The 19,729-nt window shown below is 35.0% G+C and overlaps 1 protein-coding gene across 2 annotated transcripts in view; it reads right to left on the minus strand.

Moving 5' to 3' along the window:
- The window catches only part of TUSC3 (tumor suppressor candidate 3), a 185,963-nt gene that overhangs the window by 95,969 nt on the left and 70,265 nt on the right, over positions 1-19,729 (minus strand). For both annotated transcript variants that reach the window (XM_034647488.1, XM_034647489.1), the window contains exons 3-5: positions 18,432-18,549; positions 13,716-13,856; positions 9,651-9,791 (exon numbers count right to left, since the gene is read on the minus strand). In XM_034647488.1, the coding sequence (XP_034503379.1) occupies positions 9,651-9,791; positions 13,716-13,856; positions 18,432-18,549 (400 nt within the window). The remainder of the gene's footprint in view (positions 1-9,650; positions 9,792-13,715; positions 13,857-18,431; positions 18,550-19,729) is intronic.

A 19,729-nucleotide genomic window follows, 5' to 3' on the forward strand; every position in this document is an offset into this window, starting at 1 on the left:
ACTAGATATTATTGCAGAAGACCGATCTCGTGCTGTAATGTGACGTGCCTGGTCTTCTTAATCTGTCCTAGCACATCCAACTCAGTCATAAAGACTACTAATTCTTTGTTGAAAATAAAAACAGAAGGATAAAGGACTATTACATGAAGATGAAAGGCACAAACCAACAATTAGCTATAAATATATACACATATACAGCCTGAATTTTCATATTCTATTTATAAATTTTACATCTTTTGTTAAAGTATATTTTTTCTTCCTATTGTTAAAGATTTTATGTTCAATTATATTTTTAAATTGTTTACTATATAAAAATTCTAATGATTATTGGATAGTGACTTTGAATTCAGAAAACCTGTTCAACTCTAGTAATAATTTTTATTATTGGTTCTCCATAAATGGTGATGAATTTTCCATGTGGACAATCCTAAGTAAATATGACGTGTCTACTCATTTACATTTATTTACTCCCTGCATTTCTTTTTCTGTTCTTATGCTTTGACTAAGACCACTAATAAAATGACGAATAGTATGTAATTATGTGCTTTATTTTAAATTATCACTACTAAATATTTGCTAGACATTTTAAGATATCCTTTAGCTAATTAAGAAACTTTGCTTGAATTTACAGTTTGCTAACTTTTTAAAATTATAAATGATGAACATTAAGTAATTTCTATGGTATTAGTGACATTACCACTACTTTAAGCCATTACTGTGATCATTTTCAATTAATTTATACTTCCCCTACAGCTTAACCAACCATTCCTACAACCTGAATTTTGCTATTTTATATACAGCTAAATTTGGATGGTAGTGCTGTTAAAGAAAAACCTTTTGATTCCATGTTCATTAGCAAGATTTGTCATACGCCACAATACTACTTCCTATTTCCTAGCCATCTCTCACTTCTTAGAGTTTACAGTCTTTCCTGCAAGTACTTTGTTATCCACACTAGAGGGATGTTTTTTATTTCACTTAACTTTTTAGCAAAAGTTTTCTGGTAAGTTTCCTGTATCTGTAGCAAAAGCTGCTCTCATTTGTAAATTATTTCCCTGTTAACAGACATGCACAGATACTGTGTTAAATTCTTTGTTGATATGCTCATATTTGAATAGCATTCATTTTTTCTGAACTAGTGAACTGGCTACAAGCAAGAGACCACATACCTCAGTGGTTCAATTTGTTGTTATGAAAACTGGCCATTTCCTTAAAATACGATACCTCTGTGTAGCCACACCTCCTGTCTCTCAGAACTTAATTTCAGGCAGACTTCTTCCCTAAAATCTTTACTCCCCTTGATTTCTTCATGAGCCATTGCCACTAAGAAACAGGATCAGTACTTCAAAGGTAAACCACTCATTTTCCTGGGTCTCGATCTTTGCCTGCACTTTGAACTCTGCCATCTCTGTTTCCTTAGCGCTCATTGCCTGAGCTGTCTTTACCACCTCCCCATGTAATCCTTCTGTATAGAAGTAAGGTCCCAACCACAGTATTCCTTCTCAGGACAGGGTCCTCATTGTCTGGGAAGAAATATTTCTTGCCAATTTTTGATACCTGCCACTAACACTGCACCCCTTAGCACTTTCTGATCCTCTCAATAACAAAGGATCCTGATGAAAGACAGCATCTGACAGTCACTGTGCTGCTTTCAGAAGTTGTTGAATATTTGCTAAAAAAATGACTTAGGAACTATTGGACTTGTTCACTTTTTAAGGATGATTTGAAAATGTTTAAACTTAATTCATGGTTACTTATTTACTATGAATTTATATTTTTTCCTGATATAATTTCAGTTGATATTTTCCAAGAAACTTGTTTTTTATATGTAATAAAATTGACAGTACTGACTTTTTAAGAACTTTTGTTTTGCTTATGTGCAAGCAATATCATCATAGCAGGATAAGAGCATTCTACCATTTCCTCTCTAAAACACACTGATTTTTGACAATCGCGTATGGACAAGAGTGCCTTTGTGGAAGTTGAGTCCAACAGAGGTAATGCCAGAGCACCACTGGAACAATGATAATAATGAAATTAACGGATGCACTGAAGAGGATTTAAGAAGAAGAGTTTCAATTTCCCCTGAGGGGGCACAGCTCAGTGCCCAGAGAGAACTTCTGTGATCTCTCCCATGGGGAAAAGTAAGAGTATGTTAGTGAGCACCCAGCTTCCCCAGCTGTGTGGGATATTGACAAAGAGACACAATTTTTACTCCATCCAGAGTACTGAGTCATCCACTGCACAACTAGGGGGCAATGAACCAATGGGAGAATAGCAGCCAGGCCTCAGAACGGACACGTCAAAAGAATGTAGATCCTAATAACCACTTCATGGAATCCGTCAGGAAGCCTGCCCTGAGCTGCTGAGGAGACTTCAACTGTGGATCCCCCCGCCCCAAGCTGGCCCACAGGCACCCTCCGTGCTCCATGTGCATCACCTACACACCCTTCTATCCTGTGGCTGTCCCCCTGTACACACCCTGAAGGCAATAAAAGTAAGCCTTTCAGACAACAACTAGGCAAATGCAGAAAGCCAACCTGACTCTGCAGGATGAGGAAAAAGGACACAAACCAGAGCATTCAGCACCCAGCCTAGTTTTGCAGGATCAACAGAAGGTATGCAAAGCTGAGTCCCCCTCAGAGGGAACAAGAAGTAAAAGGTAGTTTTAGTATGCTACTGAAGTTAAATTATCAGTGCAAAATAGACTGTTATAAGAGGTTTTATATAAGAGAAGGGAGTCAAAACATCACTGTAAAAAAATCATCAATTTATAAAGGATGGAACAAAAAAACAGCCAGAAACAGCTGGCAGTATCCTCTTAATATGTGGACTTTTTTTTTTTTTTTCCTGGGTGGAGGGTATGTAATTTATTTTATTGTTCTGAGTCTGGGTTTTGTTCCCTAGACATCACAATTCCTGGATGAGGGGACATGTCCCACCTCCCAGGTTCGTAGTCCCAAGGGCCTGTTTGGGATTGCTTTCCAGGTTCAAAGTGCACTGAGAAGGTTTCACAGTTTTAATACTTCCTAGATGCTCAACTGAGGCAAAGTGACAAAATCACCCCCCATCCCCGCCTACCAAAAATATAAAACCCTAAGCCCTCTGGCAGCAGAAAAGAATTAAGATAGCATTAATAAATCCTTATCCATCAATAATTACTTTAAAGTAAATGGATTAAATTATCCATTCAAAAGGTATACAGGGGATAAATGGATAAAAAAAGACCCAACTATATGCTCCCCCTAGACACTCCTTTCAGCTTCAAGGAGAAAAATACTTTCAAAGGGAAGATATGGAAAAAGATATTCCACAGAAATGGAAACCAAGAGAACAGAGTAGCTATACATGAATCAGAAAAAAATAGGGTCATTATATAATGAAAAATGAGTCAATTCATCCACAAAATATAACAGTTGTAAATATATATGACCATATCACAGCATCTAAATATATTAAGACAACGCTAACATATCTGAAGGTAGAAAAAAACAGTAGTACAGTAATAAGGGACTCCAATACCCCAATTTCAACAACAGATAAGTCATCCAGACAACTAATAAGAAACAATGGGCTTGGATTATATTATACTTTAGTCCAATGGACCTAACAGAAATATGGTGAACACTCCATTCAGCAGCAGCAGAATACACACTCTTTTTAAGTGTACAATGAACATTCTACAGGACAGATCATATGTTAGTTCACAAAACAAGTTCTTAGCTAATTTATGATTGAAATTATACCAAGTGTCTCTTCAAATGCAATGGTAGGAAACTAGAAAGCTCATGAACATGCTATAGAACACACTCCCAAACAACCAACAAATTAAAGAAGAAATAAAATATTGTGAAACAAAAGAAAATGGAAACAATATACTTAAACTAACCAGATGCCTTCATTGGAAAAGTGTCTGTTCTTAAAATCTGCCCGTATTACGGAGGGCACAAATTGCATGGTGCACTGGGTGTCACACGCAAGTAATGAATCATGGAACATTGCATCAAAAACTGGGAATGTACTGTATGGTGACTAATATAACAAAATAAAAATTAAAAAAAAAACACTTATCAGATGCAACAAAAGTAGTTCTAACAGGGAACTTTCTAGCAATAAATGCCTATATTAAGAAAAAAGAATATCTGAAATAACCTAATTTTCTATCTCAAGAAAGTACAGAAAAAGAACAAACTAAGCCAAAAACTAGCAAAAGGAAGGAAATAACAAAGATTAGAGCAGAAATAAATAAAAACTGGAACCACCACAGAAAAGATGAAACAAAGAACTTGGTTTTTAAAAGAGATAAAATTGACAAACCATTATCTAGACTAAGAAAAAATTCAAATGAATAAAATCAGAAGCAAGAAGACATTACAACTCATACCACAGAAATACCAAGGGATTATAAGAGACTACTATGAACAAATATACACCAAGAAATTTGATAACCTAAAAGAAATAGAAACAATCCTAGAAACACAAACCTATTAAGATTGAATCAAAGAAAGAGAAAATCAGAGAGCAGCAGCAAGCAAGAAGATTGAATCAGGAATAAAAAACCTCCCAACAAAGAAAAGCCCAGGTTTACCTAGCGAAGTCTACCAAAAATTTAAAAAATACCAATCCTTCTCAAATTCTCCCAAACTCATTTTATGATGCCAGCATTATCCCAATACCAAAGCCTGATAAAGACACTAGAAGAAAACTACAAATATCCTTGATAAATACAAATGCAAAAATTCTCCACAAAATCTCCACAAAACAGTACATTCAAAAGATTATACACCATGATTAAGAGGGATTTATTTCTGGTATGCAAGGAGGGTTCAATAAAGATAAATCAACGCACTAATGGGATGAAAGATGAAAATCAACCATATGATCATCTCTAGAGATACAGAAAAATATTTCACAAAATGCAATAGCCTTTCATGAGAAAAACTCTCAATAAATTGGATATAGAAAAAATGTAGCTCAACATAATAAAAGCCCTATTTGATAAGCCCACAGCTAACATCATACTCAATGACAGACTGGAAGGTCTCTAAGATCAGAAACAAGACAAGGGTGCCCACTATCATTATTCCTGTTCAGCATCATAGTGGAAGTCCTAGCCAGACCAAGTGGGTAAGAAAAATAATAGGTATCCAAATCAGAAAGGGAAAAGTAAAATTGTTTGTAGATGATATGATCTTATATACAGAAATTCCTAGACTCCACCAAAACCTATTAGAATAAATAACCAATTACAATAAAGTTTCAGGATACAAAACCAGTATATAGAAATCAGTTATGTTGCTATAGACTAACAACAAAACATCTGAAAAAAAAATTTTTTTTTTAAAGTCCCATTTACAATAGCATCAAAAACAATAAAATTCTTGGGAATAAATTTAACCAGGGAGATGAAAGATATCCATGAAAGAAAGGAAACAAAAGGAAAATACCCTGTGTTCATAGAGCAGAAGAATTAATATTGTTAATATGCCCATACTACTTAAATTCAATGCAATCACAATCAAAATTCCAATGACATTTTTCACAGACATAGGAAAAAAAAAATCCTAAAATTTGTATGGAACCATAAAAAGATGACAAGCAGCCAATACAATACCAAGAAAGAAGAATAAATCTGGAAGCATGAAATTCTCTGAATTCAAAGTATATTACAAAGTAATCAAAACAGAATGGTACTGTCAGAAATAGACCAGTGCAATAGAATTGCAAGCCCAGAAATAAACTCACACGAGTACCATCAATAGGTATTTGAAACTATATCTGTATCTTTGGGGTAAATACCAGTACCTCAAAGACACAGATGTAGTGAAAAGAAGGGGCACATGCACCCCAACATTCATAGCAGCAATGTCCAAAATACCCAAACTGTGGAAGGAGCCGAGATGCCCTTCAACATATGAATGGATAAGGAAGATGTGGTACATATAAACAATGGAATATTACTCAGCCATAGGAAAGGATGAATACCCAGCTATGCATCGACATGGATGGAACTGGAGGGGATTATACTAAATGAAATAAGTCAAGCAGAGAAAGACAATTCTCATATGGTTTCACTCATATGTGGAACCCATAAGGAATAATCCGGAGGACCACAGGGGAAGGGAGGGGAAATGAATGGGAAGAATTTAGAGAGGGAGACGAACCATGAGAGACTCTGGACTCCAGGAAAAAAACTGAGGTTTCGGAGAGGAGGGGGGTTGGGGGGAATGGGGTAGCCAGGTGATGGATATTAAGGAGGGCAGGTGTTATGATGAACACTGGGTGTTCTATGCAACTAATGAGTAGTTGAACACTACATCAAAAACTAATGATGTACTACTATACGCTGGCTAACTGAAAATAATAATAAAATAAATTCCAAAATGGCAAAAAAGCAAAACGAAATAAGTACTTGACAAGGGAGTGAAGAACACTCAATGAGGAAAGCATAGTCTCTTCGATAAAAACTTCTGAGAAAAGTGGATCTTCACATGCAAGAGAATTAAAATGGACACCTATCTTACGCCAATCACAGAAATTGATTCAAAATGGACTGAAGGCTTATACCTAAGACCCAAAACTATAAAACTCTTAAAAGTAAACATATGAAAAAAAGCTCACTGACACTGGTCTTGACAATATTTTGAATATGACACCAAAAGCAGAAGTAAAATGGGACTATATCACACCATAAAGCTTTTGCAAAGCAATGGTAACCACCAACAAAATGAAAAGGCAACTTACAGAATAGGAGAAAATAATCTGCAAATCATATGTTGGAGAAACTCACACAACTCAGGAAAAAAAAAATCCAATTAAAAAGTAGGCACAAAACCTGTATGGGTATTTTTCCAAGGAAGACCTAAAAATGGCCAACAGGTACATGAAAAGATGCTCAAAAATCACCAATCATCAAGGAAATGGAAATCAAAATCACAATGAAGTAACATCTCATACCTATTAGAATGGTCATTATTGAAAAGATAAGAGGTAACAAGTGTAGGCAAGGATGTAGAAAAAGGAATTCTTATGCACTGTTGGTGGGAAGGTAAAAGGTACAGCCACAATGGAAAACAGTATGGAGGTTCCTTAAAAAATTAAAAATACAACTACTATATGATCCAGCAATCTCACTTCTGGGTATAGATCTGAAAGCAATCATATTTCTATCCTAAAGAGAGATCTGTACCCCCATATTCACTGCATCATTATTCACAATAGTCAAGACATGGAAACTACTTAAGTGTTCTTTGACAGATGAATGGATATATATATATATATATATATCCATTATATATAATTATAACATATAATATATAATTATATATATAATTTATATATATATATTATAATTATATATAAATCATGTCATCTGCAACAACATAGATGGACCTGGATAGTATAATGCCAAGTAAAATAAGTTGGAGAAAGTCTAATACTTTATGATCTCCCTTATATGTAGAATCTAAAAACAGGGAGAATGGAATGGTGATGTCCAGGGACTATAACGAGGGGAAAACAGGGAGATGTTGGTCAAAGGGTACAAATTTCCAGTTATAAAATGTGTAAGTTCTAAGGTTATCATTTACAGCAGTGTGACTAGAGTTAACAATACTATATCATATACTTGAAAGTTTCTAAGAGAGTAAATCTTGAATGTTCTCACCACACACACACATACACACACGCAGGTAGTTTATATGAGGTGATAAAGGTATTAACTAACCTTATTATGGTCATCATTTTGCAATATATACATGTATCAAATCATCACATTGTATACCCTCAACTTTCACACAATGTTATATGTCAGTTATTCCTCAGTAAAGCTGGGGGGGTAGGGGAAGTCCTTTCCTTAGGGATAGCAAAGAAACAAACAAAAAGCCTACTGTTTCTAGATTTATACATTGTTTTACTCAGCAGTGTGGGTCTCAATGCAGCAGTTCTCCAGGAGGGTACTTCTTATTTGTGCTACATGATTAACCAGGCCACCGTCCCCTTTCTTTCAGTTGTACACCCTTATTTTACAACACTGATATCCTGGTCTCCACGGAAGACCCCACAAGGGCTTTTCATATCCTTCAAGCTCTTAACCTCTGTGCAATGTCTCAAATTGAGGAGATCAGAATGGCTATTCAACAGCCAGCAGTGGAAGACTATAACCTCTTTCTCTATTTATTTATTTATCCCCAGGGTGCAGAACGTGAATTTTTGCCTACAAGCACCGCAATCAATCAATCAATCACCAACCATAAAATGGAGGCTTCTAAGTTCAATATTTTCTTTTAACAGGGCCCTGTCACTTTGCCTTAGGTGGCTCACAGGACATATGTCAGTATACAGAATAGAAACTTTTACTGGACCACAAGAACATCCAAGCCAGAAGATCTGGGTTCACTACCATGGAATTTGCATGTTCTTCTTTGTCCTTTGTCCATGCTCTTTAGTCAAGCATCGCTTCAAATCTTCTGCCTATTTTCTGAATTATTAAACAGTAAAACTGACTTTTTATTCTTTTGGTGTATAGTTCTATAAATTTTGACATGATGGGGAAGGTTCCCCTTTAAGAGTTTGGCTCGGGGCGCCTGGGTGGCACAGCGGTTAAGCATCTGCCTTCGGCTCAGGGCGTGATCCTGGCGTTACGGGATCGAGCCCCACATCAGGCTCCTCCGCTATGAGCCTGCTTCTTCCTCTCCCACTCCCCCTGCTTGTGTTCCCTCTCTCGCTGGCTGTCTCCATCTCTGTCGAATAAATAAATAAAAAATCTTTAAAAAAAAAAAAAAAGAGTTTGGCTCCTACAGTTTCCCACTACCAATTGCTTTCATTATCTCTACTATTCTGCCACAGGACTGCCTGAGGAATTGGGGTACAAGAAAACAGAAAAAAAAAAACAAAACACAAGAATCTCTTCTACTCTCCTTGAGCCAGAACTAGACGTATCTGCCTACTCCAAATTGCCGAAACTCAACTCAAGGAAAAACAAAATAGGAGATGTAGAAGGTTGATAATTTTTTATCTACTAATTAAATGTCATCTTGAATGCTGGATTCTTACTTGATCTACCTGCTGCCCTTTACTTTTTAGAAACACCAAATACGTGAGGAGCTTTGCATTCACTCCAGGTTTACAGTTCTGTTAGCAGGAGAGAAAGCTAGTATGTACATATGCCATCTTACCCATAAACAGATTGTCTATTTTTTAAAACCATGACTTCTGTCTTCTGGGCAGTAATAATTATTCACATATTCTAGATATATGCCCCATACACATATATTTTCCAAATATTTTCTCTAAGTCTATAGATTCTTTTGAAGAGCAAATATTTTAATCCTGGTTAGGTCCAATTTATTATTTTTTCTTCCATGATTTATGCTTTTTGTGTTATAAAGATTTTGTATTCTTCTGGAAGATTTATAATTTTAGTTTTACATATGGACCTATAATCCATTTTGGGTAATTTTAATATGTGGTGTGAGCAAAGGGTTGTGGTTCATTATTTACATGAGGATATTTAACTGTTCCAGCACAATTTGTTGAAGACTATTCTTTTCTCACTGAATTACTCTGACATCTTTGTTGAAAATCAACAACCATACAACTTATACTATTTACAAAGAAATAAGGAGAAAAAGTATAGTACAATAACATACCAGAGATACCATGGCCCAACCAGTCTTGTTATAGATGAATTCCAAGTTGTTCCTTCTTAAATAGAGCAAACCGCCAACAAGTGACACTAACAGGGCCAAAGCAATGGTGCCAGAATAGTTCGGTGGCCTGAAGACTCGAATCTGTAAACATGCAATGAAAATTTTAGGAGCCGAATAAAGTAAAAGTGTTTTTCTCTTGACCATATTCTAGTCCTTCCAATTTTCAACATCACAACTTTAGAAAGGTGCCACCCTACCTTTCATTTGGGGAACTAACACTCTCTTTACTCTTTACAAATCAAAAACAAATGTCTTCCAACATGACTATATAAAAAGACCTGCTTTAGGTGAACAGTTAATATACACACACGTTACTTATATTTAACACAGAACTGCTGTGTTTCACCTATGAAACATGGGATCATCCAGTACGGGGGAGGAAATGGGAGTATAATATATTTATTATTCCAAATTGGGATAGTTTAACATCTTTAACATTTTTTAACACCTTACTGACATATAATACACATACCATACAATTCACCTGGTATACAATTCAATGGTTTTTAGTATATTCACGGGGTTTTGCAACCATCACCAAAGTCAGCATCAGAACATTCCAATCACATAAAAAAAATAACCCTTTGGCAATCCCCCTGGTATACCCTTCACCCTCCAACCCTAAACGGCCATGAATCTACTCTGAATACAGATTTCCCTTTTACTGAACTTTTCATATAATACGTGGTCTTCTATAACTGGCTTCTTCCACTTAGCATGACGTTTTCAACGTTCTTGTTGTAGCATGTTTCAGTACTTCACTCCTTTTTATGGCTGAACATTCCTTTGTGCAGGTATACCACAATTTGATATCCATTTATCAGTTGATAGGTATTTGGGTTGTTTCCACCTTGTGGCTATTAGGAATAATGCTGCTATAACCATTCTGCTACAAGAATTTGTGTGGGTACGTGTTCTCATTTATCTTGGATATATACCTAAGAGTAGAACTGCTGGGTTATATAGTAACGCTAGGTTTCTTGGTTTGAGTAATTGCCCAGCTGTTTTCCAAAGAGGCTACACCATTTTACATGCCCATTGGTGGTATATGAGAATTCTAATTTCTCCACTTCCTTGCCAATATATTCTCTCATTCATTGATTCCAGCCAACCTAAATAGGTATGCGATACTAACTCACTGTAGGTTTGATTTGCATGTTCCTAACAACTAATGATGCTGAGCATCTTTTCATGTACTTATTAACCACTTATATATTTTCCTTATGTAAATGTCTATTCAGATTCTTTGTCCACTTTTTAATTGGGCTGTCTTTTTATTATTGAGTTGTAAGATTTCCTATATACGTACTAGATATAAGTCCTTTGTCAAAAAAATAATTTGTAAATATTTTCTCCCCTTCTGTGGGTTGTCTTTTCATTTTCTTGATGGTGTCCACTAAAAGATTAAAGCTATTTTTTTTTTAAAGATTTTATTTATTTATTTGACAGAGATAGAGACAGCCAGCGAGAGAGGGAACACAGCAGGGGGAGTGGGAGAGGAAGAAGCAGGCTCCCAGTGGAGGAGCCTGATGCGGGGCTCGATCCCAGAACGCTGGGATCACGCCCTGAGCCGAAGGCAGACGCTTAACCGCTGTGCCACCCAGGCACCCCTAAAGCTATTTTTAAAAAGTGGATGGCATGTTATGAAATCCTGGTTCTAAAAACATTTCCCACTAAAAGAAACCAAGGCTCTGAGAAGAGATGGGTAACTAAGTGCCCCACAGGGTAGATTAGGTAGATAAGCCTGAAATATATTACGTGAGGAAACTGTGTCAGGAAAGTAAGAAAATGCTTTAAAAAAATGAAGGCGCGATATCACATGGACACAAGAGCCAGCATAAAGAAGATCCCACTAGTCAAATCTAGACAATTTTAGTACCGAAATATTTAATTATAGTAATAACTTACCACTGGAGGAAAAAATGCAACTCATCAGTCCCTACCAATGATTGATTGATTGATAGGTAGAACAGGAGAACTCCTGCTCACAGTAAAATGCTCAAGGCCAACTAGAAATATGGACGGAGGAGAGGTAGAACATCATCACTGCAACCATTTTGGTAAAATCTGGATCAGAGAAAAATCAACAATGGATACTAGATCTAGGCAAAAGTTCTGATGAGGAGTATGGTATTTCTCTGCTCTTAAGGTGTTTCCACACAGCTTACTAATTTCAAAAGGGGGGGGAAGTAATTATACAGCAGAGAAATGGAAAACATCTTGACCAGATGATCAAAATTTAAGATCATCAATGAGAGTCAGACAGATATCATGACTAAAACATGACCTATGTAGTACTGTGTTTGAGAATGTGTAAGTAGAATCCAGTCATAAACAAATATGAGAAAAAAATAACTATCAGGCAAATCAAATGAGGATCATTCTATTTAAAAAGTGGAAAAGGATTCAAGATGTCAATGCATTTAAAAGACAAAGATGAGCTATGGAAATATTCCAGGTTAAAAGAGGCTAAAAAAACCTGATGACTAAACACAATATCTAACTCTAGAATGGATTTTATACTGGAGGCATGAAAATGCTATTAAAGGATATTAGGTCAACTGACAAAATAGAATATGGACAGTAGTTCAAATAAAAATATTACATCAGTGTAAATCTGTGAAGGTGATATCTGTACTATTCTTATGTATTTCTCAGGAAATGCAGTTCACATTCTGAAAAAAATATTTGCACATCTATGAAGTATGTATGTAGAGAGACAGGGGTGGGGGAGAATAGAGTGGCAAAGCAAAAGGGGTAAAACGTTAAGTATAGGTGAATTTTATAAAGGTATACATTGGTACTATTTGCATTATTTTCATGTATGAAACTTTTTAAGGTTGAAATTATTTCCAAATAGACTTTTTAACAAAAGTATATTTATCAAGTAACTTAAAGTGTAGGTATGATCAATATATTAGAATAATTTCTGATGAAAATTCAGTAACTCATAAAGAACTAATAGTACTTTTTCAATATTACCCTTAGTATCTTGTATGAACTAAAGGATACTGTTGCAGAACTGAATATTTGGAAAAAAAAAAAAAAAGATGACAAGACTTAATGATGAGAGACACCCAACTTGACTAAGAATAAATATATTTACACCTTATGGTAAAATTACATATTCTAGAATAAATGTACTTTAAAATTACTGGTTCTAACTGTTCACTATAGAAAATTCTAGTGAGATTAAGGAATAAAGCAGCCTTAAGCCCTCCACATAGACATTAAACACCATCAAGATTGTTATTTCCTGAATAAGCTGTCTACATATCTACACTCATATTTATGCTTTAAAACAAAATTCTAGATCATACTAGAAATACTATTTTTCTAACCTACACCTTGAGCTTCTATGTCAAATATACTTGCAGACCATTGTTGTCCATGCTACAGTACATTTAAGTAGTCTCCTATTTCTAAACATTTCACTTCTTTCCAATTGTTTTCCATTACAATGAATGTTATTTAAAACATATTTCTATGGCTAAATATTTGAATCACTCCTAATTACATCCTTAGGTTAAATTTCTAGGAGAATTGTTAAAAGTTAAATTACATAAAATAAAGACATTACACACACTTAGAATTAGTTATTCCATAGTCCAAAGAACAGTATATATATTTTCCCACGTGGTTCATGAAAAGCATTATATCATTTGTATTTGCCCAAAAGCTAAATAAAAATTACACATCTTTTAAATTAGAATTTCTCTACTAATACCTTTGAACAATATTCCATATATATTTTAGCATCTGAAATTATTTTGTGCCCAACTCGTGTACTTTTTAACGGTTCTTAAAATACCAATGTATCATTATTCTAAAAACCATCTACATTCACCTCAGTCAAAACTCAGCTTACAGCTATCATACAGTTTTTCTCTAAGCAAGGAAATATGTTCTATTGAGTAATTTTAAGAATCCTGCGGTCTTACTACAGTGCTATAACAAACCAAACTAATTAGTCTATTATTAAAACTGTGGGGAATAAAAACATACATGAACATCCGTTCTGTCAGCAATCCACTTTGCTAGTTGTTCAGCTGCAAATCCAATTCTTTGAAGGTCAAAAGTATCAGCTCTTTTGGGTCTGCCTTTTGGAGGAAAATGCATGAATGTAGGAGCAGAATTCATGTTGAGCTGTAAAACGTAAGAAAAAATATACTAAATATAATATCCCAGCAATCTTTATATCTCATTACTCTAACATTTTATGGTTTTTTTCTGCATGAATTTTAAAAAGATAGCATTTATTATGAAAATCCAAGTGGCTTTCCAGAGCTTAATTATTGTGTTTATTCACTGTAATATGCTATTGACTGAAAAAGAACTTGTGAATTTGGCTAAGTTCTCAGAACCTTCACACGTAACATACTATTTCACTTAAGCAGCTATTAAAGAAAAAGTACTGCCACTTGTTGAAAAATATAAATGCATAAAAGCATTAATGTCAAATTATTAAATTACCTATTAAAAATTTAAAGACTTTTTAAAAATGATGATTATATCAGAAAACAACATTTTTGTTCTAAACAACCTGAATTTACCAGACTACAGGAGAAATCACAATAATAATCTTCTGTTCAATCTCTCTATTAACTCAAGTGTCTTAAAATGATTATATCTCACAATTATTTTCTATAGGTAATCCCATTTGAAAAGTGTATTGAATAGACTACTACTTTAACATAAATGGTGCTTATTAAGAATATAATACCTAAAACAAAGGTTAATTTGCATTGAGTAGCAAACTACAAAATTTATAAATTCTCACTGCTCTGGAATTATGAAAAATGTCTCAAATAAAAGGCCAATAGTTTTTTGGCCTTGACGTACAATATAGCTCAGCATTTCCCAATACTGAGAATGAAAAGCGAAATCAAAGCAAAAATTGTCCTTGCAGCTGACATCAAAGTAAAGTACAGCAGTAACAACAGTGGGCTTCCATGTTATGGATATTAGTAAGGCTGGTTAAAGAGAACGAAACACACAGTCTCTGTGCTTTTTCCCATGCCAGACTTCGTTCGTGTTTTGTGTTTCCATGGTGGATGCACAAGAGATAGCTGGGGCCAACATGCAAATAACATACTACAAGCAAAAACTCTCTGCATTGGAACAATCAAAAAATTCCTACTAACGTTTAAGATCTAAAAATTTTACAGTTTAAAAAAAACCATATAATTCAAAGCTTTCATCTTCATTAAAATGTAAAAATTCCCCAAGGCTACACACAAAGCCGGTTCAATGCAGATCTTGGTGCTAGTCCAGACCTGCTTCTCACACACCACAATCATTAACTGGTTGGTCTGTCATCATTCACTTAGCCTCAACCATTACAAGGGAATCACATATAATTGGAAGCTACTTTCCCAACAAGTCCCCAGTAAGTCAGGAATTACCAAGCTTTAGCATTCATATTAATATTATCTTCAGACAGCGCAATGTTTTAAAATAATTTAGAAAGAGCACTTCAACAAACTGTGGTTCAATAGTTAGTGAGAAAAAACCCTAGCATTAAAAATCTTTTAGTTCTCAATAAAGCAAAATATGTACTTCCCTATTTTTGTACATTATAATTCCCCATAAAAGCCACTAACTGCTACAACTTTCACGCATTTTAAAATAACTCCTATTACTAAGCCAGGAGCTAGGTTTTAGAAAAGACAAAGCAGTTCTATAACTCAGAATTCTGCTGAATCAAATTAACCTGAGGAAATTTTTCAACTAAAAATAATCTTGATGTCAACTTTCATGTCTATGTCAAACTTTAAAAAAAATAAAAAAACATGTCTAAAGCATACAAAAGAATTCAATGATTATATCTTACAATATATCTATATGGTTATATACTGGCAGCCTGTACAGTCAATATTCAGCACACAGTTTGAATTAGTTGTCCACATTTTAAAGACAGAAAAATTTTGTATAAAAATTCATATTTGGGTTTCTCCTTGAGAAAAACAGCTCTAGCTGCATGTGGCCTGCATTCGCTAAACACAGCTACAACAAGCTGTGTCCCTCTGAGGTCAAGGTTGTCTGTTCCAGTTTGCTGTAGTCCTCATCCACACCATACTGTTTCCTCAACAGCGAGACCAACAGTCAGCTCCATAGTGTTTTGCTGATTTTATTTCTTACAATAGTTAGGAGAAAATGAAACAGGAGTATTTCCACTAAAGATTTATTTTATAAAAAAAGACCCAGAAAGACTTTGTTTTACAAAAAATAGGAGTGAACATATGTAATTATTCAAGTACAGAACTAATGTGTTTAATATTATTAAGAATGTAAATAAATAAAGATACCATAATGCAACTACACTAATCCAATCTACTTTCTTCATTTGGTTTACAAACCTGGCCAGGATAGATATTTGGGCTTGAAGCCTCTGCTCTAAGAGTCAGACTGGACTTGGACAACTCTTTCCTAATATGGCAGAGAGGATGAATAGCACTTTGCCTGACTATCTCAAGGTCAATTCTGAGATTCCATGGAGACTTACAAATTACATGAAATCATATTTAGTTCTTTTGGTACTATAATTTTCCTTTGTAAGGGTTATTTGAAATTACAGATGTCCCCTGACTTACGATGGTTCAACTTGTAATTTTTTAACCTTACAATGATGCCAAAGTGATACACATTCAGCAGAAACTACTTCAAATTTTGAATTTGGATCTTTTTGTGGGGTAGTGATACGCAATACAAAACTCTCCCATGATGCTGGCCAAGCGCAGTTCTCAGTCAACCATGCGATCATGAGGGTAAAAAACTGATAACGCTGACAACCATTCTGTTTTTCACTTTCACTATCATATTCAATAAGTCACAAAGATACTATAATAAGAAACAGGCTTTGTGTTAGATGATTCTGTCCAACTGCAGACTAATTTAAGTGTTCTGAGCACACTGAAGGTAGGGCAGGCTAAACTATGATATTCAGTAGTTAGGCATATTAAATGTATTTTTGACTTACAATATTTTCGACTTACAATGGCTTTATCGGGACATAATCCCAATGTAAGTCAAGGAAGATCTGTACATATATATGTGTGTGTGTGTGTGTGTGTATGTGTGTGTGTGTGTGTGTGTGTTTTATTATGATATTTTTACTATCAGCTCCCTGATCTGTAAACTCTTTATGGGGAAGAGAGCTTTGTATGTGTTTCTCACCAATCCATTGCTCCTACAGAGTAGACAGTCAATGACATTTGCTGAATAGGTGAACAGAAAGAAACATCCAAAACAACAAAATAAATTTATAGGGGAAGAAATAAGTGAGAAATACTAACAGGAAAGACCAAGAATAAAGGGTATTGAAAGCAAAAAAAAGAATTTCTTATTCAACTAGAAACTGGCAAAGATGAATGAACAATCAATCTGGAAGCGAATAAGCAAAAATACTTACTAATGGCCCATTTATAATTAGTGAACTAGATTCTTTACAGAACTAAATGCTTTTCCATGACCTGATAAAGTATTATGCCAAAGAATGTCACACGTGAGCAAAATAAAATAGACCAAACTAATCAACGCCTTGTACTACAACAAATTTTACATTTGAAAGGCACAGATCATGTAGTGATGAATACAAAAATATTGGTAGCTGCAGGGTAACAGCATAACTAAGAACTAGAACTCAGGAAGACAGACTACTGAGCTCAAGCTCTAATCTTATATTATATTAACTTTGTAAACTTAGAAAAACAACCTCTCCATACTTTAATTTCCTTATGTGTGAAATGAATATCACATTATTTTTCTCATTGGATTGTTGTGAAACTAAATGAAATATACAGTAAGCACTTTGAAGAGTGCTTGGATCATGAGCACTTAATGTTAGCAATGATGATGACACAACCATGACAAATTCATCATCTTGCTCTACAGAGAGAACTGTGTAAATGAGAATGTGTTAGTCTGCTCAGGTTACTGTAACAGAACACCACAGACTGGGTGGCTTAAAAGCCAGAAATTTGTTTTCTCACAGTTCTGGAAGCTGGGAGTCCAAGATTAAGATGCTAGTAGAGTTGGTCTCTTACTGATTTGCTGATAGCTGTCTTCTTGCAGTGTCCTTACGTGGCCTTTTCTCTGGGCATGTACTCTCCTGGCATCTTCTGCTTCTTATAAGGACACCAGTCTTTTGGATTAGGGTCCCATTCTATGATCTCATTTAGCCTCAATTATCTCCTTATAGGCCCTTTCTCCAAACACAGTCACTTCTAGGTTATGGCTTCAACATATGTTTGGGAGGCACACAATTCAGTCCATAACAGAGAACACTTTTAAGTAAATATTTATTACTTTACATGTAAAATTCTCTATACCTGTCACATTGGAAGAAGTGAGGGTTAAGTAAAAATTACATTGAATTTATATAAAATTTCATGAATTTGCACAAAATATCACCTAAACCCAATACGGTTAAATGTCAAAATAAGGATAATGCATGTAAACTACCACTATATGCTTGAAAAAACATATTTCCTCTACAGTGGAGAAGTTAAAATGTGTTTACCATACTAATAGCAAAAACTTTGCAATGTTAAAGATAACAATGGCTAAAATTACTTTAATCACATCACAGAATTTATTATAACTACTTACTGTCTTTATTAGCTTATTCAATGAATTGTATTTTTATTTGACCAACAAAAACATATCCACCATAACCAACTCTATTAAATACACTAGCAAAATAAGATCTAACTCTTGTACCTGTTGAAAAACATCTGTTCCCTCATCATAGTCCACCATACTGAAGAAGAGTTTGTTGCAAAAGGCAGATGAATAGCGCCAGGAGTTGGCCAGTATTTGATATTCTTCATTGGCCTGCCTGGTAACAAGAATGGGGCAGAGTAAAAACATATCAGTACTCAAGCATTAACAAAACTGTTAATAAAACAGGTAATTCTAACACCAGGGTTGGCTAATTTCTGTACAGACTGCAAGCACTGATTTTATATTTTTACCTGGTTGTAACAAAATAGAAGAAATATTCCATCACATGTGAAAATTATATAAGATTCATATTTTGTTGTTCATAAAGCTTTACGGCACCACAGCCACACTGATCATTTGCATTGCTATGACCGCTCTTGTACTATATACGGGCAGAGTTAAATAGTTGTGACGGAAAGTGTGTGGGCCAACAGTCTGGCATGGCCCTTTAAGTAACCGAAAACTCTTATTCTAGGGTTTGCAGCATCCCCTATACATATAATTTAAATCTTCAGATGATTTTTGGTAAAGGACATAAAGCAATTTTTAAGGATATGGGCAATTCAGTTTAACAGAGAACAAAAATCATAGGCATTTTTTAAATCGTCAGTGCAGTTATACTGCATCTTTATATATTGCATTTATCTAAAAATGCATTTACATTCAAAATTACTAAAGTAATTACTAAGTAAAAATTCCCCTGGTAGTTAAACCAAATACCACAAATAAGGCCTACTCTATGAACGTTATTTACTCCTATTTTGAATTAATTTCTATTGGACATTTTGTTGATTTTCCAAATAATAAAGCTTTATTTAAGTGTAGGGTTGGAGTAGAAACAGAGACATGGCATTGCTAGAAGGATGTAAATACAGTCAGAGAAACAAGAAGCACCAAATGATCATTAAAACATGTTTTTATAAAGTGTGTTACCTCCATATAATTGAGAAAGGAGTTTATCTCCTTCCTCTCCCAAAATGGAAGAGATAAAAATGTATAACCTCATAACACACAAAGACTTGGAGTCAGCAGCAGATTAAGAGATTTCAAGAAATACTTGGAAAACAGAAAGCTAGTGGAAAAGTTTTGATGGAGGAAGGTACATCACAAAGGGAGACTGCAGTGCAGGAAAGAGGAAAAATGCTGGATTAAGCAGCAGCAGAGTCTGAAAATAAGAAATGGAACTCAGAGGGGCGCCTGGGTGGCACAGCGGTTAAGCGTCTGCCTTCGGCTCAGGGCGTGATCCCGGTGTTATGGGATCGAGCCCCACATCAGGCTCCTCTGCTATGAGCCTG

The sequence above is a fragment of the Ailuropoda melanoleuca genome, chromosome 18 (assembly GCF_002007445.2).
Source record: "Ailuropoda melanoleuca isolate Jingjing chromosome 18, ASM200744v2, whole genome shotgun sequence".
Lineage (NCBI taxonomy): Eukaryota > Metazoa > Chordata > Mammalia > Carnivora > Ursidae > Ailuropoda > Ailuropoda melanoleuca.